The sequence below is a fragment of the Bombina bombina genome, chromosome 8 (assembly GCF_027579735.1).
Source record: "Bombina bombina isolate aBomBom1 chromosome 8, aBomBom1.pri, whole genome shotgun sequence".
In the NCBI taxonomy this organism is placed as follows: domain Eukaryota; kingdom Metazoa; phylum Chordata; class Amphibia; order Anura; family Bombinatoridae; genus Bombina; species Bombina bombina.
The window spans coordinates 56654227-56678666 of NC_069506.1; the positions used below are offsets into that span (position 1 = coordinate 56654227).

At 42.9% G+C, this 24440-nt stretch overlaps 1 protein-coding gene across 1 annotated transcript in view; it reads left to right on the plus strand.

The window, feature by feature from the left end:
* Window positions 1-24440, plus strand: part of DNAJC11 (DnaJ heat shock protein family (Hsp40) member C11) — a 524045-nt gene that overhangs the window by 428546 nt on the left and 71059 nt on the right. Inside the window, exons 10-11 of the mRNA XM_053690381.1 lie at window positions 12602-12718; window positions 17375-17530. Coding sequence (XP_053546356.1) covers window positions 12602-12718; window positions 17375-17530 — 273 coding nt within the window. The remainder of the gene's footprint in view (window positions 1-12601; window positions 12719-17374; window positions 17531-24440) is intronic.

The following is a 24440-nucleotide window of genomic DNA, read 5'->3' on the forward strand; positions in this document are numbered from 1 at the left end:
TTCTTTTGTGCAAAGCCGGATTGCCGATCCCCCGCCTGCTTCTCCTGCTGTACTTACACAGCAATGACGAAACCAGCTTTCTCCAATCACGGCGTGGCTTCACGAGATGGACGCTCTGGGGGGGAAGCCATGTACAGAGGAACTGTGGGCCGGGGGATAGGAAATCCGGCTTTGCACAAGAGAAAGGTAAGTATTTTTAAAAATATGGTGCAATGAAAACTTTCATGAATGAAAGTGCCCCTGTTTTTAATAGTATTTTAAAAAACGGGCACTAATTCATGAAACTTTCGATAGTCCTAAAATCACATGCGCTAAAAAATTAGACTATTATGGCGCTTTAAGTCTTCCTGCGCTGATTAGTCTGAGATGATTGACAATCTCTGCTGTCGTGTAGTTGCACAAGAGCAGGATGGGGATTTCTTGTGAAATGTTATATTAGGGCAGCAAATGCCAACTAGCAAGCCTTGAATATAGGCAAACAGGTTCCCTTATCCAATCCAGTTTGATAAATAGGACCCAGTGTGTGCAAAACAAAATAAAGGGATAAGGATAGTAAAAGGAGGACATATTATATTCTATTTCCTTCTTAATATGAGGAGAGTCCATGACATCATTCCTTACTGTTGGGAAATACTGAACCTGGGCACCAGGAGGAGATAAAGACACCCCAGCCAAAGGCTTAAATACTTCCCTCATATCCCAGTCATTGTTTGCCTTTCATCACTGGAGGTTGGCAGAGAAATGTCAGAAGATTCGGAGTAGTTCCTTATGAAGGGTATCTACCCTTCGAAATGGGACTGGAGTTTCAAGTAGTCTTGTCAGCCTCTCAGAGAGAGCATTGACGAATGTTAGAGTCTTTATATGCAGGGAGGGTCTTTCTGCGAACCCATCCAGACTTGTATTAACAGCTCCTAAGCAATCTGTGTTGAAGAGTTTCACTGTCTGCTTCCATCACTCAAGTCCATGTCAGGAGCGATGCTACAAGACTGTCAAACTTGAGAGGCTGTGTTTCTGTTCCACTGCATAGTTTCCGGTAAGATTGTTTAATTTTTTATACACAAATGATATGCAAGAAGACAGGGTCACAGTGTGGCTCCTTTTATCTGTTTGGAATCAAGGGTTAATATCTCCGGAGGGGGCTTATTGAACAGGGGGGATTGATCACATAATTTTATTTTATTATGATTATGCTGCGACATGTGTGAGAAGGACTCAGGCAGATGTTGCAACGTACAGGTTTTCTCCTGTTAAGTGTAGTCAGTCCACGGGTCATCCATTACTTATGGGATATTAACTCCTCCCCAACAGGAAGTGCAAGAGGATCACCCAAGCAGAGCTGCTATATAGCTCCTCCCCTCTACGTCATACCCAGTCATTCTCTTGCACCCAACTAATAGATAGGATGTGTGAGAGGACTGTGGTTGTTAAACTTCGTTTTTATTTCTTCAATCAAAAGTTTGTTATTTTAAACGGCACCGGAGTGTGTTGTTTTTTCTCAGGCAGCATTAGAAGAAGAATCTACCTGAGTTTGTGTATGATCTTAGCGGACGTAACTAAGATCCATTTGCTGTTCTCGGCCATTCTGAGGAGCGAGGTAACTTCAGAACAGGGGACAGCGGGCAGGTTCACCTGCAAAGAGGTATGTTGCAGTATATTATTTTCTAAGGAATGGAATTGACTGAGAAAATACTGCTAATACCGATGTAATGTAAGTACAGCCTTAAATGCAGTAGTAGCAACTGGTATCAGGCTGATTTGTATGTATGTTTACACTTAAGTATTTCTGGGGAATGGCACTTCACTGGGAAAATACTGTATACATATAACTTTTAGCCTAACCTGCAGTGTGAGCGACTAGCAGCAGGCTTTTTAATGACATTTCATAAATTATATTTTAAACGTTTGCTGGCATGTTAATCGTTTATTTATCTGAGGTACTTGGTGAAAAATTGTTTTGGGCGTTATTTTCCACATGGCTGTCGTTTGTTTTGAATTAAAACAGTTTACTGAGCTTCCCTCACTGTTGTATTGTGAGTGGGAGGGGCCTATTTTGGCGCTTTTACTGCGCATTAGAAATTCAGTCACAGTCTGCCTTCTTCTCCCTGCATGATCCAGGACGTCTCTACAGAGCTCAGGGGTCTTCAAACCTAGTTTTGAGGGAGGTAATCACTCACAGCAGACCTGTGAGACTGTGCTTTGACTGTGATAAAAACGCTTATATTTTCAATTGTTATCCGTTTTTCTGATATTAAGGGGTTAATCATCCATTGCTAGTGAGTGCAATCCTTTGCTAACTTAATGCATTTACTGTAAAAAATTGGTTTCTATAACTAATCCGGTTCATTGTTATTTCAACTATGACAGTTTTTGTGTGCTTCTTAAAGGCACAGTAACGTTTTTTATATTGCTTGCAAATTTATTTGAAAAGTATTTTCCAAGCTTGCTAGGCTAATTGCTAGTTTGTTTTAACATGTCTGACACAGAGGAATCTCTTTGTGCAATATGTACATTTTAAGAAAATTTCACCAGACAACGAGGGGAAAGTTATGCCGACTAACTCTCCTCACGTGTCAGTACCTGCATCTCCCGCTCAGGAGGTGCGTGATATTGCGACGCCAAGTACATCAGGGCGGCCATTACAAATCACTTTACAAGACATGGCTAATGTTATGACTGAAGTTTTATCTAAATTACCAGAACTTAGAGGTAAACGCGACCACTCTGGGGTGAGAACAGAGTACGCTGATAATGTTAGAGCCATGTCTGATACTGCGTCACAAATGGCAGAACATGAAGACGGAGAGCTTCATTCTGTGGGTGACGGATCTGATCCAAATAGACTGGACTCAGACATTTCAAATTTTAAATTTAAGCTTGAGAACCTCCGTGTATTATTAGGGGAGGTATTAGCGGCTCTGAATGATTGTAACACGGTTGCAATTCCAGAGAAATTATGTAGGCTGGATAGATACTATGTGGTACCGGCGTGTACTGACGTTTTTCCTATACCTAAGAGGCTTACAGAAATTATTACCAAGGAGTGGGATAGGCCGGGTGTGCCCTTTTCCCCCCCTCCTATATTTCGAAAAATGTTTCCAATAGACGCCACCACACGGGACTTATGGCAGACGGTCCCTAAGGTGGAAGGAGCAGTTTCTACTCTGGCTAAGCGTACCACTATCCCGGTGGAGGATAGCTGTGCCTTTTCAGACCCAATGGACAAAAAGTTAGAGGGTTACCTTAAGAAAATGTTTACTCAACAAGGTTTTATATTACAACCCCTCGCATGCATTGCGCCTGTCACGGCTGCGGCGGCATTTTGGTTTGAGTCTCTAGAAGAGACCATTAGCTCAGTTCCATTGGATGAAATTATAGACAAGCTTAGAGTCCTTAAGCTAGCTAATTCATTTATTTCTGATGCCGTAGTACATTTAACTAAGCTTACGGCTAAGAATTCCGGATTCGCCATCCAGGCGCGCAGAGCGCTGTGGCTAAAATCCTGGTCAGCCGATGTGACTTCTAAATCTAAATTGCTTAACATACCTTTCAAAGGGCAGACATTATTTGGGCCCGGTTTGAAAGAAATTATCGCTGACATTACTGGAGGTAAGGGATATGCCCTGCCTCAAGACAGAGCCAAACCAAGGGCTAGACAGTCTAATTTTCGTGTCTTTCGTAACTTCAAGGCAGGAGCAGCATCAACTTCCTCCGCTCCAAAACAGGAAGGAACTGTTGCTCGTTACAGACAGGGCTGGAAACCTAACCAGACCTGGAACAAGGGCAAGCAGGCCAGAAAACCTGCTGCCGCCCCTAAGACAGCATGAAGTGAGGGCCCCCGATCCGGAAACGGATCTAGTAGGGGGCAGACTTTCTCTCTTCGCCCAGGCTTGGGCAAGAGATGTCCAGGATCCCTGGGCGTTAGAGATCATATCCCAGGGATATCTTCTGGACTTCAAATCTTCTCCTCCCAAAGGGAGATTTCATCTTTCAAGGTTGTCAACAAACCAGACAAAGAAAGAGGCGTTTCTACGCTGTGTTCAAGATCTTTTGCTAATGGGAGTGATCCACCCGGTTCCGCGGTCGGAACACGGGCAAGGGTTTTACTCAAATCTGTTTGTGGTTCCCAAGAAAGAAGGAACCTTCAGACCAATCTTGGATTTAAAGATCCTAAACAAATTCCTAAGAGTTCCATCGTTCAAAATGGAAACTATTCGGACAATCTTACCCATGATCCAAAAGGGTCAGTACATGACCACAGTGGATCTAAAGGATGCGTACCTTCATATACCGATTCACAAGGATCATTACCGGTACCTAAGGTTTGCCTTCCTAGACAGGCATTATCAGTTTGTAGCTCTTCCCTTCGGGTTAGCTACGGCTCCAAGAATCTTTACAAAGGTCCTGGGCTCTCTTCTGGCGGTACTAAGACCGCGAGGAATAGCGGTAGCTCCGTATCTAGACGACATTCTGATACAAGCGTCAAATTTCCAAACTGCCAAGTCTCATACAGAGTTAGTTCTGGCATTTCTAAGGTCGCATGGGTGGAAGGTGAACGTAGAAAAGAGTTCTCTATTGCCACTCACAAGAGTTCCCTTCTTGGGGACTCTTATAGATTCTGTAGAAATGAAAATTTACCTGACAGAGGACAGGTTGACAAAACTTCTAAATGCTTGCCGTGTCCTTCATTCCATTCAACACCCGTCAGTGGCTCAATGCATGGAGGTAATCGGCTTAATGGTAGCGGCAATGGACATAGTACCTTTTGCACGCCTGCATCTCAGACCGCTGCAATTGTGCATGCTAAGTCAGTGGAATGGGGATTACTCAGATTTGTCCCCTATGCTGAATCTGGATCAAGAGACCAGAGATTCTCTTCTATGGTGGCTTTCTCGGCCACATCTGTCCAGGGGGATGCCCTTCAGCAGGCCAGATTGGACGATTGTAACAACAGACGCCAGCCTGCTAGGTTGGGGCGCTGTCTGGAATTCCCTGAAGGCTCAGGGATCATGGACTCAGGAGGAGAGTCTCCTTCCAATAAACATCCTGGAATTGAGAGCAGTTCTCAATGCCCTTCTGACTTGGCCTCAGTTAGCAACTCTGAGGTTCATCAGGTTTCAGTCGGACAACATCACGACTGTCGCTTACATCAACCATCAGGGAGGGACAAGGAGTTCCCTAGCGATGATGGAAGTTTCAAAGATAATTCGCTGGGCAGAGTCTCACTCTTGCCACCTGTCAGCGATCCACATCCCAGGCGTGGAGAACTGGGAGGCGGATTTCCTAAGTCGCCAGACTTTTCATCCGGGGGAGTGGGAACTTCATCCGGAGGTCTTTGTCCAAATACTTCGACGTTGGGGCAAACCAGATATGGATCTCATGGCGTCTCGCCAGAACGCCAAGCTTCCTTGTTACGGGTCCAGATCCAGGGACCCGGGAGCGGTCCTGATAGATGCTCTGACAGCACCTTGGACCTTCAAGATGGCTTATGTGTTTCCACCCTTCCCGATGCTTCCTCGATTGATTGCCAGGATCAAACAGGAGAAAGCATCAGTGATTCTAATAGCGCCTGCGTGGCCACGCAGGACCTGGTATGCAGATCTAGTGGACATGTCATCCTGTCCACCTTGGTCGCTACCTCTGAGACAGGACCTTCTAATTCAGGGTCCTTTCAAACATCAAAATCTAATTTCTCTGAAGCTGACTGCATGGAGATTGAACGCTTGATTTTATCAAAGCGTGGATTTTCGGAGTCAGTAATTGATACCTAAATACAGGCTAGGAAACCTGTTACCAGGAAAATTTACCATAAGATATGGCGTAAATATTTACACTGGTGCGAATCCAAGAGTTACTCATGGAGTAAGGTTAGGATTCCTAGGATATTGTCTTTTCTACAAGAAGGTTTAGAAAAGGGTTTATCTGCAAGTTCTTTAAAGGGACAGATCTCAGCTCTGTCCATCCTTTTACACAAACGTCTGTCAGAAGTTCCAGACGTTCAGGCTTTTTGTCAGGCTTTGGCCAGGATTAAGCCTGTGTTTAAGACTGTTGCTCCACCGTGGAGCTTAAACTTAGTTCTTAACGTTTTACAGGGTGTTCCGTTTGAACCCCTTCATTCCATTGATATCAAGCTGTTATCTTGGAAAGTTCTGTTTTTAATGGCTATTTCCTCGGCTCGTAGAGTCTCTGAGTTATTGGCCTTACATTGTGATTCTCCTTATCTGATTTTTCATTCAGACAACGTAGTTCTGCGTACTAAACCTGGGTTCTTACCTAAGGTAGTCACTAACAAGAATATCAATCAAGAGATTGTAGTTCCATCATTGTGCCCTAACCCTTCTTCAAAGAAGGAACGACTTCTGCACAATCTAGACGTAGTCCGTGCCCTGAAATTTTATTTACAGGCAACTAAAGATTTTCGCCAAACTTCTTCCCTGTTTGTAGTTTATTCTGGACAGAGGAGAGGTCAAAAAGCATCTGCTACCTCTCTCTCTTTTTGGCTTCGTAGCATAATACGTTTAGCCTATGAGACTGCTGGACAGCAGCCTCCTGAAAGAATTACAGCTCATTCTACGAGAGCTGTGGCTTCCACGTGGGCCTTTAAGAATGAGGCCTCTGTTGAACAGATTTGCAAGGCTGCAACTTGGTCTTCTCTTCATACTTTTTCCAAATTTTACAAATTTGACACTTTTGCTTCTTCTGAGGCTGTTTTTGGGAGAAAGGTTCTTCAGGCAGTGGTTCCTTCCGTGTAAAGATCCTGCCTGTCCCTCCCGTCATCCGTGTACTTTAGCTTTGGTATTGGTATCCCATAAGTAATGGATGACCCGTGGACTGACTACACTTAACAGGAGAAAACATAATTTATGATTACCTGATAAATTCCTTTCTCCTGTAGTGTAGTCAGTCCACGGCCCGCCCTGTTTTTTATGGCAGGTCTAAAATTTAAATTAAACTCCAGTCACCACTGCACCCTATAGTTTCTCCTTTCTCGTTTGGTTTCGGTCGAATGACTGGGTATGACGTAGAGGGGAGGAGCTATATAGCAGCTCTGCTTGGGTGATCCTCTTGCACTTCCTGTTGGGGAGGAGTTAATATCCCATAAGTAATGGATGACCCGTGGACTGACTACACTACAGGAGAAAGGAATTTATCAGGTAAGCATAAATTATGTTTTACTCTCTTTTTTGGAAGCTGTGCAGCCTGAAAGGCTTGACACGCTTTTTTCCTATAGCAGGGGCGGTCCTGCATTGCGCACCATGTGACCGGGTGTGGTTTACACAGATTTCCTCTTTCCTGACCGTGCGGTTTACCGGAGAAGAAGCGGTTTCTCTGTTTGGCCAGGGTCATAGGAGGTGGTGAGTGCCTCAGCCATTGGGGGTATAAAAGTGCCGTTTTATCTTATTATCTATAGTCTGCTTTATAAGTGCAAGCTATGGATGATTCTGATTTGTTAGAGGGTACTCTCTCTTTACCTAAATCTAATACCTGTTTATATTGTGAGGAGGCCGCGATATACCCACCAGCTCAATTATGTTCCACATGCCTTGATAAAGTAATCATGTCAAAGAAAGTTAATATGTTTGATACCACTGAGCCGTCCACCTCTGAGGAGTCTCCGTCCAGTGAGGTGCGCACCCTACAGTCATCTCCCAATTCACATGCAGCTTCCTGTAGCACTCCTAATCCTCAATATGGAGGGGCCCTTTTTCCGCCAGACTTTACTGAGCACTTACAAATTACAGTGTCTACGGCATTTAGTGATTTACCTCGCCCTGCTAAGTGCAAGCGAAAGGATAAATATTACTATCCTTCCCAGGGGTCATCTACTAGCCTATTGGATTTATCTGATACAAGATTATCTGATGATGAAGGCGCCTCTGATACTTGGGTCGGAATCTGCTGCCTCTAGGCCTCCAGCTACGGAGGAACCAGACTTTAGATTTAGGATTGACCATTTACATTTTCTGTTAAAGGAAGTTTTGGCTACGTTAGAGGTTCCAAAGCCCAAATTGCCTGAGGAACCTTTTATTCCTAAATTAGATAAGGTCTAGGAGGACAGGGTTGTACCCCAAACTTTCCCGGTTCCCGTAAAGATGGCAAACATTGTTAAAGGGACACTGAACCCAAAAAAAAATTTCCGTGATTCGGATAGAGCATGCAATTTTAAGAAACTTTTTAATTCACTCCTATTATCAAATTTTCTTTGTTCTCTTGCTATCTTTATTTGAAAAATAAGGAATCTAAGCTTCTTTTTTTTGTTCAGACCACTGGACAGCATTTTTTTATTGGTGGGTGGATGAATTTATCCACCAGTCGGCAAGGACAACCCAGGTTGTTCACCACAAATGGGCCGGCATCTAAACTTACATTCTTGCATTTCAAATAAAGATACCAAGAGAATGAAGAAAAAATGATAATAGGAGTAAATTAGAAAGTTGCTTAAAATGTCGTTCTCTATCTGAATCACGAAAGAAAACATTTGGCTTCAGTGTCCCTTTAAGAATGAATGGGAAAGAATTGGTTCTTCATTTTCCCCGTCTTCCTTTAAAAAATTGTTCCCGGTCTCGGACTCTCAATTGGAGTTGTGGGGCTCCATCCCTAAGGTGTATGGCGCTATCTCCACGCTTGCTAAACATACTACTATCCCGCTAGAGGATAGTTCGTCTTTTAAAGAGCAAATGGATAAGAAAATAGAAACTCTGTTAAGAAAGATGTTTCAACATACGGGATATTTGTTTCAACCGGCAGCGGCTGTTGCTGCCGTTGATGGAGCGGCTACCTTCTGGTGCAACTCCTTATCTGAGTTGATCGAGGTGGAGGGTCCCCTCGACGTGATCCAGGAAAGAATTAAGGGTGGCTAATTCTTTTATTTGTGATGCAAATATGCAAATTATTCGCCTGAATGCCAAGGCTTCAGGTTTTTCTGTTCAAGCCCGTCGGGCACTCTGGCTGAAGTCCTGGTCTGCGGCCATGACTTCGAAGTCAAGACTTCTTTCCCTCCCATTTAAGGGAAAGATTCTATTTGGTCCAGGCCAGGACTCAATTATCTCAACGGTTACTGGAGGCAAAGGTGTCTTCTTACCGCAGGATAAGAAGAACAAACATCCTAATTTTCATTCGGATAAATCCCAAACGTCAGCAGCCCTCCCCAAAGCACAAGCAATCCAAGAGGACTTGGAAGCGGCTCAGTCCTGGAATAAATCCAAGCAGAACAAGAAGCCCACCGAGACAAAGTAGGCAATCCTGGGATATTGTGGCTACGGACGCAAGTCTCTCAGGATGGCGAGCTGTTTGGGGTGCCAGGAAGGCACAGGGCCTATGGACTCGAGAGGAATCCCTCCTCCCAATCAACATTTTGGAACTTCGAGCGATCTTCAATGCTCTAAAGGCTTGGCCTCTTCTGGGCTCGTCCCAGTTTATCAGATTCCAATCAGACAACATAATCTCGGTGGCTTACATCAACCATCGGGGGGAACAAGGAGCTCCCTAGCAATGAGGGAAGTATCTCGGATTCTGGAGTGGCTGGAGGCCCACAACTGCTAGCTATCAGCAATCCACATTCCGGGTGTGGACAACTGGGAAGCAGATTTCCTCAGCAGACAATCCTTTCATCCTGAGGAATGGTCTCTCCATTCTGAGGTGTTTGCAGAGATTTGCAACTGGTGGGAGACGCCGGAGATAGATCTTATGGCGTCCCAGTTCAAATCCAAGCTGCCCAGATATGGGTCGCGGTCCAGGGATCCTCAGGCGGAGCTAACAGATGCATTAGCAGTGCCTTGGAGGTTCAATCTAATTTACATTTTTCCACAGTTACCACTTCTCCCTCTTGTAGTGGCCTGCATGAAGCAGGAGCAGGCATCAGGGATACTGATTGCTCCATCGTTGCCGCAAAGGATGTGGTTCGCGAATCTGGTGGGTATGTCCTCATCTCCTCTGTGGAAGTTACCTTGTCGCAGGGATCTGCTGGAACAGGGTCCTTTTGTTCATCAAAATCTAGATTCTCTGAGGTTGACTGTTTGGAGATTGAATGCTTACTCTTAGCCAAAAGAGGTTTTTCTGAGAAGGTTAATGACACTCTCATTCGGGCTCGTAAGCCTGTTACTCGTCGCATCTATCATAAAGTGTGTAGAGCTTACTTATTCTGGTATGAAGAGCGTGGTTTCGCCTGGCATAAGGTCAAGGCTGCCAGGATTCTTTCTTTTCTCCAGGAGGGTCTGGAGAAGGGCCTTTCTGCCAGTTCCCTGAGGGGACAGATTTTGGCCCATTCAGTTTTGCTGCACAAGAGGCTCGCGGAGCTCCCTGATGTGTAATCCTTAATTAAGGCTCTGATCATGATCAGACCTGTGTTTAGATCTAACGCTCCACCTTGGAGTTTGAATCTTGTTCTTACATTTTTGCAACGGGCTCCGTGTTGTTGTCCTGGACGGTTCTTTTTCTATTGGCTATTGCGTCGGCACGCAGAGTTTCTAAAATGGTGGCCCTGCAATGTGAGCCTCCTTATCTGGTGTTCCACACTGATAAGGCTGTTTTACATACCCGCTTGGGTTTTCTTCCTAAACAGCAAGGGTCCACAGCACCAAATAACGAGGAAAAATTCTTGTCTTTATGTAATTTATTTAACTTTTAGCTTACAAAAAGCATGTAGGCACACAGAAACAAAAAAGCAACGTTTCGGGTTCTTATTAGCATGATTAAGGGTGAACAACCCGAAACGTTGCTTTTATGCTGCTGTGTGCCTACATGCTTTTTGTAAGCTAAAACTTAAATAAATGACATAGACAAGAACTTTTCCTCGTTATTTGGTGCTGTGGACCCTTGCTGTTGTGGATACATTGAGAGGTGTTTGCAGTGGCCCTCTACCACCTGCACCAGGTAGTGTGCTGTTTGTCTATTCTGAACTGTTGGGTTTTCTTCCTAAAGTTGTGCCTGATCGTAACATCAATCAGGAGATTGTGGTTCCTTCCTTATGCCCTAATCCTTCTTCTTCGAAGGAACGTTTACTTCATAATCTGGATGTGGTTCGAGGTTTGAAGTTTTATCTTCAAACTACTAAGGATTTTAGACAAACTTCATCCTTGTTTGTTATCTACTTTGGGAAGCGTAAGGGTCTGAAGGCCTCTTCGACTTCCTTATCTTTTTGGTTGAGGAGTGTTATACGCTTAGCTTACGAGTCAGTGGGACTTAGACCTCCTCAGAGGATTATGGTTCATTCCACTAGAGCAGTGGCTTCCTCTGGGGTTTTAAGAACAAGGCCTCTATGGATCAGATTTGTAAGGCGGCTACCTGGTCCTCCTTACATACTTTTTCAAAGTTCTACAAATTTGATGTTTTTGCTTCAGCTTTAGGGAGAAAGGTTTTGCAGGCTGTGGTGCCCTCAGATTAGAGTCCGCCTTTCTTTTGCCCCTCCCGTTATCATTCAGTGTCCTCTAGAGCTTGGGTATAGTTTTCCCACAGTAAGGAATGGTGCTGTTGACTCTCCTCATATTAAGAAGGAAAACATAAATTATGCTTACCTAATCATATAATTCCTTCTGTATGAGGAGAGTCCACGGCCCCCTGCCCATACATTCTGATGGGCGGACCAAAATTGGTTTTTCTCTTCCAGCACCATTTATACCCTGATATTTCTCCTACTGTTCCTTGTTCTCTTGGCAGAATGACTGTGATATGAGGGAAGTAGGGGAGTATTTAAGCCTTTAGCTGGGGTGTCTTTGCCTCCTCCTGGTGGCCAGGTTCAGTATTTCCCAACAGTAAGGAATGATGCAGTGGACTCTCCTCATACAGATGGAAATGAAATTATCAGGTAAGCATAATTTATGTTTTTAGACACTAAAGTCTTATTCTACCAAGCTTCTTCATTACTTAGCTTCCTGGTGGTATAGTAAGGGGATTCATGGTCCTAACATGCATCCCTTTACCATGCAAGGCATTTTAGTGCTGCCCACTGCCCATCAAATGCCCTGTAGGAATTGAAGTAAATTATGCCTTAGGCAATGTGGAGTTATGGGTAATATTGTGCATGGTGGTGATTACTGCTACCTGGTCCAGTAAGACATATATCAGACGGAAGACAGTGCTGGCATATTTTCAAAGGCCAGGAGCTTATAGATTAACTATTCACCCCTCACTCGTCTCATCATCATTAGAAAGCCCCTACCACCAGGGACTTTACACTGTTGTATATATTAATCAATACCTTGTGGCTGACAAGAGGTTAGTACAGTACTGCTCTGTATGTGGCTAAAAAATATAGAGTCTCTGGCGGAATGGAGCTACTATTAAACTGTGTATTTGTGAAAGATATATAATATTACAGAAGATTTCCCTTTGCCTAAGGCAACACAATAGCTAAATTGCCACTAATAAAGAGCCATTTGTGGAGCGAGAAGGAAAAATAGTTCCCTCCACAAAAGCTGAGAGAAGCTGGGAAAAAAGGAATTATGGGCGATGAGAGTAGACTGAGAACACAAGGAATTAGATATCCATCAAATAAATAAAGTTACAGCAACACTTCAGGAGGCAAGAAATTGTATAAAGTATGTGGGTGGTCATTGTATATCAGTACTAATATGGTTATCTACCTTGTTCCCTCTGTTTATTATAGGGCAGGTTTTTTTGGGACTGTGGTGGAATATGGTGCAGAAAGAAAAATATCTAACCACAGTGTTTTAGGAGCTACAGTCAGCATTGGTGTGCCACAAGGGGTGTCTCTAAAAATCAAGTAAGTGTTGTATCTTGTAGTTTAAATAGAGTCCTGCACAATTTGCTTATGAGAATGTTCCCTGTAATATTTTTGTGCAGTGTGTGTACAAATTTTTACTCGTGCAATTTTGGGCCAAGTGACTAAAATGTGTGTACACTTTTTTATTGTGTGATCAAACTTGAAAATGTTGTAAATTTAATAACACACATGCACAAATTTGCACACACAAATTCACACTCCATACACACTCACACAACACAGTCTTTCTCACACACACGTACTCTTACACACACACTTGTTCACTCTCACACACGTTTACTCTCTCTCTTACGCTCTTTCACTCTCTCACAAACACACACACTCTCTTACTCTCTCCTCCACACTCACTCTCACGCACACACTCTTCCACTTTGCTACACACTCACTTTCACACACACACACTCTTTCACTCTGCTACACACTCTCTTTCACTCTCACACACACACACACTCTTTCACTCTCTCACACACACTCTTTCACTCTCTCAAACACACTCTTTCACTCTCACACACACTCTTTCACTCTCACACACACTCTTTCACTCTCACACACACTCTTTCACTCTCACACACACTCTTTCACTCTCACACACACTCTTTCACTCTCACACACACTCTTTCACTCTACTACACACACACACTCTTTCACTCTACTACACACACACACTCTTTCACTCTACTACACACTCTTTCACTTACACACTCTTTCACTCACACACTCTTTCACTCTACTACACACTCTTTCTTTCACTCACTCACACTCATACTCACACACTCATACTCTCACACACACACACACACACACACACTTTCACTCTCACACACACACACGCTTTCACTCTCCTACACACTCTTTCACTCTCATACACATTATTTCACTCTCATATACACTCACTATCATACACACTCTCTTTCACTCTACTACACTCTTTCACTCTCATACACACTCTTTCACTCACACATACACACTTTCACTCTCTCTCACAGTCACACTCTTTCACTCTCTCTCACACACACACTCTTTCACTCTACTACACACACACACTCTTTCACTCTACTACACACTCTTTCACTTACACACTCTTTCACTCACACACTCTTTCACTCTACTACACACTCTTTCTTTCACTCACTCACACTCATACTCACACACTCATACTCTCACACACACACACACACACACACACACTTTCACTCTCACACACACACACGCTTTCACTCTCCTACACACTCTTTCACTCTCATACACATTATTTCACTCTCATATACACTCACTATCATACACACTCTCTTTCACTCTACTACACTCTTTCACTCTCATACACACTCTTTCACTCACACATACACACTTTCACTCTCTCTCACAGTCACACTCTTTCACTCTCTCTCACACTCTTTCACTCTCTCTCACACGCACACTCTTTCACTCTCTTACACACTTTCACTCTCATACACACTCTTTCTCTCACACTCACACTCTTTCTCTCACACTCACACTCTTTCACTCTCCTGCACACTCTTTCACTCTCCTGCACACTCTCTCACTCTCATACACACTCTTTCACTCACACACACAGACTTTCACTTTCTGTCTCACACACAGACTTTCACTCTCATACACACTCTCTCTCTCTCTCTCTCTCTCACACACACTCTTTCACTCTCCTACACACTCTCACTCTCAAACACACACTCTTTCACTCACACACACTTTCTCTCTCACTCACACTCGTTCACTCTCATACACACTCTCTTTCACTCACACATACACTCTTTCACTCACACATACTCTCTCTCACACACTTTCACTCTCTCTCACACACACACTCTTTCAGTCTCCTACACACTCTTTCACTCTCCTACACACTCTTTCACTCTCCTACACACTCTTTCACTCTGATACACACTCTCACTCACACATACACACTTTCACTCTCTCTCACACACACACTCTCTCTTTAACTTTCCTACACACTCTTTCACTCTCTTTCACACACACACACTCTTTCACTCTCATACACACTTTCTTTCACTCACACACTTTCACTCACTCATTCACACACACTCTTTTTCACTCTTCTATACACTCTTTCACTCTCATACACCCTCTCTTTCACTCTCATACACTCTCTCTTTCACTCACACACACACTCTTTTACTCTCACACACATTCCTACACACTCTCTTTCACTGACACACACACTCTTTTACTCTCACACACATTCCTACACACTCTCTTTCACTCACACATACACTCTTTCACACACACTTTCACTCTCTCTCACACACACACTCTTTCACTCTCATACACACTCTTTCACTCTCATACACACTCTTTCACTCTCACACGCACGTTTTCACTCTTACACTCTTTCACACTCTCTATTGCACTCACACACAAACAGACTTTCACTCTCTGTCTCACACACACTCTTTCACACTATTTCACTCACACACACACACAGACTTTCACTGTCATACACACACACTCTTTCACTCACACACACACACAGACTTTCACTGTCATACACACACACTCTCACACTATTTCACTCACACACACACACACAGACTTTCACTGTCATACACACACACTCTTTCACTCTGTCTCTCACACACACACACTCTCACTCTGTCACACAAACACACTCTTTCACTCTCCTACACACTCTTTCACTCACACACACACACACACGCTCTTTCACTCTCCTACACACTCTCTTTCACTTACACATACACACTTTAACTCTCTCACACTCACTCACTCTCATACACACTCTCACTCACACACACACACTTTCACTCTCTCTCTCACACACACACACAATCTTTCACTCTACTACACACTCTCTCATACACACTCTCTTTTACTCTCTCACACACACAGGCACTTTTTCTCTCTCTCACACACATGCACTTTTTCTCTCTCACACACACACACTCTTTCACTCTCATACACACTCTTTCACTCTCATACACATTATTTCACTCTCATATACAATCTCACTCTCATACACACTCTTGCGCTCACACAAACACTTTCTCTCTCTCACACACACACTTTCGCTCACACACACATTCTTTCACTGACACTTTCACTCTCTCTCACACACACTCTTGAAAGTTTCATTTTGACCTCTGTATCCATTTAAAGGGACAGTGAAGTCAAAATTAAAGTTTTATGATTCAGATAGAGCATGCAATTTTGAACAACTTTGCTTGCACGTGTCTTTAGTACTCTATGGCAGCAGTGTTTTGCAAAACACTGCTGCCATAGAGTACTGCAGACACGTGCACACTCCTGAGCTCTTATGAGCCTACCTAGCTTTAATCTTCAATAAAAGATAACCAAGAGTACAAAGCTAATTTGATAACAGAAGCAAATTGGAAAGTTGTTGCTCTATCCTAATCACAAAAGTTTAGTTTTGATTTTACTGTCCCTTTAAGGTAAAATATTTATTAGTGGGTAAAAATAAACACCACATGGACACAATTCACTGCAGAACAAATAGAAATGAGTTTGTTTTATTCTATAATAAAGTTATGTACGGCTTTTCAATATTTCGGCTTCAAATAAATACATTTCTACTGTGATATAGTAGCTTTTGTTCACAAAGTGGATCTGTTCACTTTCTGCCACTAGAGGGAAATGCAGTGAAAGGAACTGCAAATAATTAAATTACTGTTACCTGAGCTACATTGTTGTATTTTGCATGTTCTGTAAGGAAAAAAATGGGGACCAAAAATGCTTACTGGCTTAAAGGGACAGTCAACTAAAAAAATGTTATTGTTTAAAAAGATAGATAATCCCTATATTACCCATTCCCCAGTTTTGCACAGAAAACACAGTTATATTAATATAATTTTTACCTCTGTGATTACCTTGTATCTAAGCATCTTCTGACAGCCCCCTGATCACATGACTTTATCTATTATCTATTGATTTGCATTTTAGCTGTGTTGTGCAGAACCCGCGGGCGTGAGCACAATGTTATCTAAATGGCCCACATGAAATAACAGTCTCCTGTTGTGAAAAGCAAATAAAAAAGCACATGATAAGTGGCTGTCTACAGTGGCTTAGAAACAGGCAGAAATTTAGAGGTTTAATGTTATAAAGTATATTAATATAACAATGTTGGTTGTGCAAAGCTGGGGAATGGGTAGTAAAGGCGTTATCTATCTTTTTACACAATAACAATTTTAGTGTTGAATGTCCCTTTAAGACTCTAATAATGGATTTTAATTTGTTTTTTCAGTTTTAACAAATGACAGGTGATGTATAAGGGTCAGCAAGGCCCGCAAACCCCTGCTCTGAATCTGAAAAAGATAAAGTATGCGGCACGCATGAAATAGCTATACAACAAAATGAGAACAGATTTGATGAGCCATCAGATTTTGTGTATTGCTATGATCATAGCAAAACAGGGTTCCTGGAAAACGCTGGTTGTTCTATAATGAAGCTGACTAGTTACTTCTTAGACGCGAACACATTAAAAACCTTGATAAAGACAATTTGTGCACTTTAAAGCAAGTAGTATTCAGAATTCCTTGCACCATATAAACAAGAGGGTCTGTGTTATGTTCCATAGCCTGCAGACTGTTTGTATTAATCTGTTCTTCTTTCTCTTTGTTCCAGGTTAATTAGAGCAAGTCAGACATATTTCTTTCCTATCCACCTGACAGATCAACTTCTTCCGAGTGCTGTGTTTTATGCCACTGTGGGCCCTATTGTTATCTTTGTGGCCATGCACAAGCTTATCATAAAACCGTACCTCAGGGCTCAAAAAGAGAAGTAAGTCTGAATAAAGCTTCAAATAATTAAATAAGACACTTCTTGTATATGCATGAAAGATAACAGTTATGCAAAAGGATAATAAGCTAGGAGTTTAAATAATGATGTTGTGTTTATTGAGAAGGACATAAGATACCAATTACTTTATTTAAAAGGGCATCAAAGGGACATGAAACCTACATTTTTTCTTTCATGATTCAGATAGAGCATTACTTTTTAACCAACTTTCCAATTTACTTCTTTTAGCTAGTTTGCTTCGTACTCTTGGTGTCCTTTGATAAAAAAAAGTATACCTAGGTAGGTTTATGAACTGGGAGCTAGCTGCGGATTGGTGGCATCTTGTGATTGGCTTACCTATGTTTTCAGCTAATTCCCAGTACTGCATTGCTGCTCCTCCAAGAAAGAATACCAGGAGAATGAAGCAAAGTTAATATTAGAAATAAACTGGAAAGTTGTTAAAAAAATGTATGTTCTATCGGAATCGTGAAAGAAAAATTTTGGGTTTCATGTCCCTTTAGACACCTTTCGGTATTGTGTAAACAAAAATGCTTGTCCTATTTTCATTAGGAGATCAAAAAGCAAATTGAAGTAACCTAGGCACGGGGGTCAAGTCCTACAAAAAAAGTGTGGGAACTCACCAAGACCCCCCTCACAATTAATATTGTTATTATATGTATTTCTTCTATAAGGTACGACAAGTCCACGGATTCATCCTTTACTTGTGGGATATTATCCTCCTGCTAACAGGAAGTGGCAAAGAGCACCACAACAGAGCGGTCTATATAGCTCCTCCCTTAGCTCCACCCCCCAGTCATTCTCTTTGCCTACTCTAAGTACTAGGAAGGGTTAAGTGAAAGAGGTGATAAAATGTTAGTTTTCATTTTCTTCAAGCAAGAGTTTTTTTTTATTTTAAATGGTACCGGTGTGTACTATTTACTCTCAGGCAGCAGATGGATGAAGATTTCTGCCTGGAGGATGATGATATTAGCATTTGTCACTAAGATCCAGTGCTGTTCCCACAGGGGCTGAGGGGTACAAGAAACTTCAGTGTGAGGAACGTTTTCATGCTATATAGCAGTGAGGTATGTTCAGTCATTTTTTCTGGAGAGACTGTGTATTTCAGAAAGGCTGACAGTATCCCCATGAGGGTAAGGGTAATCAGTAATCCTAAGAGCTACAGAAGGGCATTACTAAGCTTGCATAAGGGGCTAATTACAAAAATGGTTGACACTGAGTTTTGAATGTTTGTAGGCAAACGTTTTATGAACTGGGAGTGCTGTTAACGTTTTGTGGGCAATAACATTTTTTGGGCAACTTTGAGGGTACACTTGGCTTATTTTTTTGGTCTCAGAACCCACATGGCTAGTTTAAAACCGCTCTGGTGCAGTTCTTTGAGGCTGTAGAGACATCGAGTGAGATGGGCGGGGCCTATTTTCGCGCCTCAGATGTGCAGTTGTTTTCACTCAGCAAGCTCCAACTCCTGAGGGCCCTTGTGGATGTTTTGGGCCAAATCGAAGCTTTAACTCCATATTTACTATCCTTGAGGGCAGGTAGGCGCCACAGCAGGGCTGTGGCAAGGTGCTGGGGGTGTTTTTTCCGGATTTAGGCCTAATTTCAATCCGGTTTGCACATTAAGGGGTTAAATGTTAATTTTCCTTGTGGGGCAAACTTAACTACATATATTGAGTCTGCTTGCAAAAATTTGGTGCATTTTAAAGCAGTTTTGCAGAACGTGTATGCTTTTTTTCTCTTAAAGGCGCAGTACCGTTTTTTAAGATTGTTCTTTTTTTCACTAAATAAAGTGTTTTCATGCTTTGTAGTCATTACTAGCCTGTTCAACATGTCTGACATTGAAGAAAGTCATTGTTCAATATGTTTAGAAGCCATTGTGGAACCCCCACTTAGAATGTGTCCCTCATGCACTGAAAGGTCAATAAATTGCAAAGAACATATTTTAGCTACTAAAAGTATGTCGCAGGATGATTCTCAGTCAGAAGGGAATCAGGTTATGCCATCTAATTCTCCCCAGGTGTCACAACCATTAACGCCCGCACAAGCGACGCCAATTACTTCTAGTGCGTCTAATTCTTTCACCCTGCAAGATATGGCCGTAGTTATGAATACTACCCACAGAGGTTTTATCTAAGCTACCTGGGTTGCAGGGGAAGTGCAGTAGGTCTGGTGTGAGAACAAATGCTGAGCCCTCTGACGCTTTATTAGCCATATCTGATGTACCCTCACAATGTTCTGAGTTGGGGGTGAGGGATTTGCTGTCTGAGGGAGAGATTTCTGATTCAGGAAAGATGTTCACTCAGACAGACTCAGATATGACGGCTAATAAATTTAAACTAGAACACATCCGCTTATTGCTCAGGGAGGTTTTAGCGACTCTGGATGATTGTGACCCTATTGTAGTTCCAGAGAAATTGTGTAAAATGGACAGATTTCTAGAGGTTCCTGCCTACACTGATGTTTTTCCGGTCCCTAAGAGGATTTCGGACATTGTTACTAAGGAGTGGGATAGACCAGGTATTCCGTTCGCTCCCCCTCCTACTTTTAAGAAAATGTTTCCCATATCAGACACCATGCGGAAATCGTGGCAGACGGTCCCTAAGGTGGAGGGAGCTATTTCTACCCTGGCTAAGCGTACAACTATACTATGAGGACAGTTGTGCTTTCAAAGATCCTATGGATAAAAAATTAGAGGGTCTCCTAAAGAAAATATTTGTTCATCAGGGTTTTCTTCTCCAACCTATAGTGTGCATTGTTCCTGTAACTACTGCAGCTGCTTTTTGGTTTGAGGCTCTGGAGGAGGCTCTTCAGGTTGAGACCCCATTAGATGATATTCTGGATAGAATTAGGGCTCTCAAGCTAGCTAATTCTTTCATTACAGATGCCGCTTTTCAACTGGCTAAATTAGCGGCAAAGAATTCAGGTTTTGCCATTTTAGCGCATAGAGCATTATGGCTTAAGTCCTGGTCTGCTGATGTGTCATCAAAATCTAAGCTTTTAGCCATCCCTTTCAAGGGTAAGACCCTATTCGGGCCTGAACTGAAAGAAATCATTTCAGACGTCACTGAAGGGAAAGGCCATGCCTTTCCTTAGGATAAGACAGGACCAAACAAAATAATTTTCGTTCCTTTCGAAACTTCAAAGGGGGTCCCTCTACCTCTTCCCCTGCTGCAAAGCAAGAGGGGAATTTTGCTCAAATCCAAGTCAGTCTGGAGACCTAACCAGACTTGGAACAAGGGTAAACAGGCCAAGAAGCCCGCTGCTGCCACCAAGACAGCATGAAGGGGTAGCCCCCGATCCGGGACCGGATCTAGTAGGGGGCAGACTTTCTCTCTTTGCTCAGGCTTGGGCAAGAGACGTTCAGGACTCCTGGGCTTTAGAAATCGTAACCCAGGGGTATCTTCTAGATTTCAAAGATTCTTCTCCAAGGGGGAGATTCCATCTTTCTCAATTGTCTGTAAACCAGACAAAAAGAGAGGCGTTCTTGCGCTGTGTAGAAGACCTATATACCATGGGAGTGATCTGCCCAGTTCCGAAAACAGAACAGGGGCAGGGGTTCTACTCCAATCTGTTTGTGGTTCCCAAAAAAGAGGGAACCTTCAGACCAATTTTATATCTCAAGATCCTAAACAATTTCCTCAGAGTCCCATCCTTCAAGATGGAGACCATTCGGACTATTTTACCAATGATCCAGGAGGGTCAATATATGACCACCATGGACTTAAAGGATGCGTATCTACACATCCCTATCCACAAAGATCATCACCAGTTCCTCAGGTTCGCCTTTCTGGACAAGCATTACCAGTTTGTGGCTCTTCCCTTCGGGTTGGCCACAGCTCCCAGAATTTTCACAAAGGTACTAGGGTCCCTTCTGGCGGTTCTAAGGCCGCGGGGCATAGCTATGGCGCCTTATCTGGATGATATCTTAATTCAGGCGTCGACTTACCAATTAGCCAAGTCTCACACGGACATCGTGTTGGCTTTTCTAAGATCTCATGGGTGGAAGGTGAACGTAAAAAAGAGTTCACTTACCCCTCTCACAAGAGTTCCTTTCCTGGGAACTCTGATAGATTCGGTGGACATGAAAAATTTTCTGACGGAGGTCAGGAAATCAAAGATTTCTCCAACATAGGTGTGTCCGGTCCACGGCGTCATCCTTACTTGTGGGATATTCTCTTCCCCAACAGGAAATGGCAAAGAGCCCAGCAAAGCTGGTCACATGATCCCTCCTAGGCTCCGCCTACCCCAGTCATTCTCTTTGCCGTTGTACAGGCAACATCTCCACGGAGATGGCTTAGAGTTTTTTAGTGTTTAACTGTAGTTTTTCATTATTCAATCAAGAGTTTGTTATTTTCAAATAGTGCTGGTACGTACTATTTACTCAGAAACAGAAAAGAGATGAAGAATTCTGTTTGTATGAGGAAAATGATTTTAGCAACCGTAACTAAAATCCATGGCTGTTCCACACAGGACTGTTGAGAGCAATTAACTTCAGTTGGGGGAACAGAGTGCAGTCTCTTACTGCTTGAGGTATGACACATTCTAACAAGACGATGTAATGCTGGAAGCTGTCATTTTCCCTATGGGATCCGGTAAGCCATGTTTATTACGATTGTAAATAAGGGCTTCACAAGGGCTTATTTAAACTGTAGACCTTTTCTGGGCTAAATCGATTGATTATTAACACATATTTAGCCTTGAGGAATCATTTTATCTGGGTATTTTGATATAATAATATCGGCAGGCACTGTTTTAGACACCTTATTCTTTAGGGGCTTTCCCAAAGCATAGGCAGAGTCTCATTTTCGCGCCGGTGTTGCGCACTTGTTTTTGAGAGGCATGGCATGCAGTCGCATGTGAGAGGAGCTCTGATACTTATAAAGGACTTCTGAAGGCGTCATTTGGTATCGTATTCCCCTTTGGGTTTGGTTGGGTCTCAGCAAAGCAGATACCAGGGACTGTAAAGGGGTTAAAGCTTAAAACGGCTCCGGTTCCGTTATTTTAAGGGTTAAAGCTTCCAAAATTGGTGTGCAATATTTTCAAAGCTTTAAGACGCTGTGGTGAAAATTTGGTGAATTTTGAACAATTCCTTCATGTTTTTTCGCAATTGCAGTAATAAAGTGTGTTCAGTTTAAAATTTAAAGTGACAGTAACGGTTTTATTTTAAAACGTTTTTTGTACTTTCTGATCAAGTTTATGCCTGTTTAACATGTCTGAGCTACCAGATAGACTGTGTTCTGAATGTGGGGAAGCCAGAATTCCTATTCATTTAAATAAATGTGATTTATGTGATAATGACAATGATGCCCAAGATGATTCCTCAAGTGAGGGGAGTAAGCATGGTACTGCATCATTCCCTCCTTCGTCTACACGAGTCTTGCCCACTCAGGAGGCCCCTAGTACATCTAGCGCGCCAATACTCCTTACTATGCAACAATTAACGGCTGTAATGGATAATTCTGTCAAAAACATTTTAGCCAAAATGAACCCTTGTCAGCGTAAGCGTGGCTGCTCTGTTTTAGTTACTGAAGAGCATGACGACGCTGATATTAATATCTCTGAAGGGCCCCTAACCCAATCTGAGGGGGCCAGGGAGGTTTTGTCTGAGGGAGAAATTACTGATTTAGGGAACATTTCTCAGCAGGCTGAATCTGATGTGATTACATTTAAATTTAAATTGGAACATCTCCGCATTTTGCTTAAGGAGGTATTATCCACTCTGGATGATTGTGAAAATTTAGTCATCCCAGAGAAACTATGTAAAATGGACAAGTTCTTAGAGGTGCCGGGGCTCCCAGAAGCTTTTCCTATACCCAAGCGGGTGGCGGACATTGTTAATAAAGAATGGGAAAGGCCCGGTATTCCTTTCGTCCCTCCCCCCATATTTAAAAAATTGTTTCCTATGGTCGACCCTAGAAAGGACTTATGGCAGTCAGTCCCCAAGGTCGAGGGAGCGGTTTCTACTTTAAACAAACGCACCACTATTCCCATAGAGGATAGTTGTGCTTTCAAAGATCCTATGGATAAAAAATTAGAAGGTTTGCTTAAAAAGATGTTTGTTCAGCAGGGTTACCTTCTACAACCCATTTCATGCATTGTCCCTGTCACTACTGCCGCATATTTCTGGTTTGATGAACTGCTTAAGGTGCTCGATAGTGACTCTCCTCCTTATGAGGAGATTATGGACAGAATCAATGCTCTCAAATTGGCTAATTCTTTCACTCTAGACGCCTCTTTGCAATTGGCTAAGTTAGCGGCTAAGAACTCTGGGTTTGCTATTGTGGCGCGCAGAGCGCTTTGGTTGAAATCTTGGTCGGCTGATGCGTCTTCCAAGAACAAGCTACTAAACATTCCTTTCAAGGGGAAAACGTTGTTTGGTCCTGACTTGAAAGAGATTATCTCTGATATCACTGGGGGTAAGGGCCACGCCCTTCCTCAGGATCGGCCTTTCAAGGCAAAAAATAGACCTAATTTTCGTCCCTTTCGTAAAAACGGACCAGCCCAAGGTGCTACGTCCTCTAAGCAAGAGGGTAATTCTTCGCAGGCCAAGCCAGCTTGGAGACCAATGCAAGGCTGGAACAAGGGAAAGCAGGCCAAGAAACCTGCCACTGCTACCAAGACAGCATGAAATATTGGCCCCCGATCCGGGACCGGATCTGGTGGGGGGCAGACTCTCTCTCTTCGCTCAGGCTTGGGCAAGAGATGTTCTGGATCCTTGGGCGCTAGAAATAGTCTCCCAGGGTTATCTTCTGGAATTCAAGGGACTTCCCCCAAGGGGGAGGTTCCACAGGTCGCAGTTGTCTTCAGACCACATAAAAAGACAGGCGTTCTTACATTGTGTAGAAGACCTGTTAAAAATGGGAGTGATTCATCCTGTTCCATTAAGAGAACAAGGGAT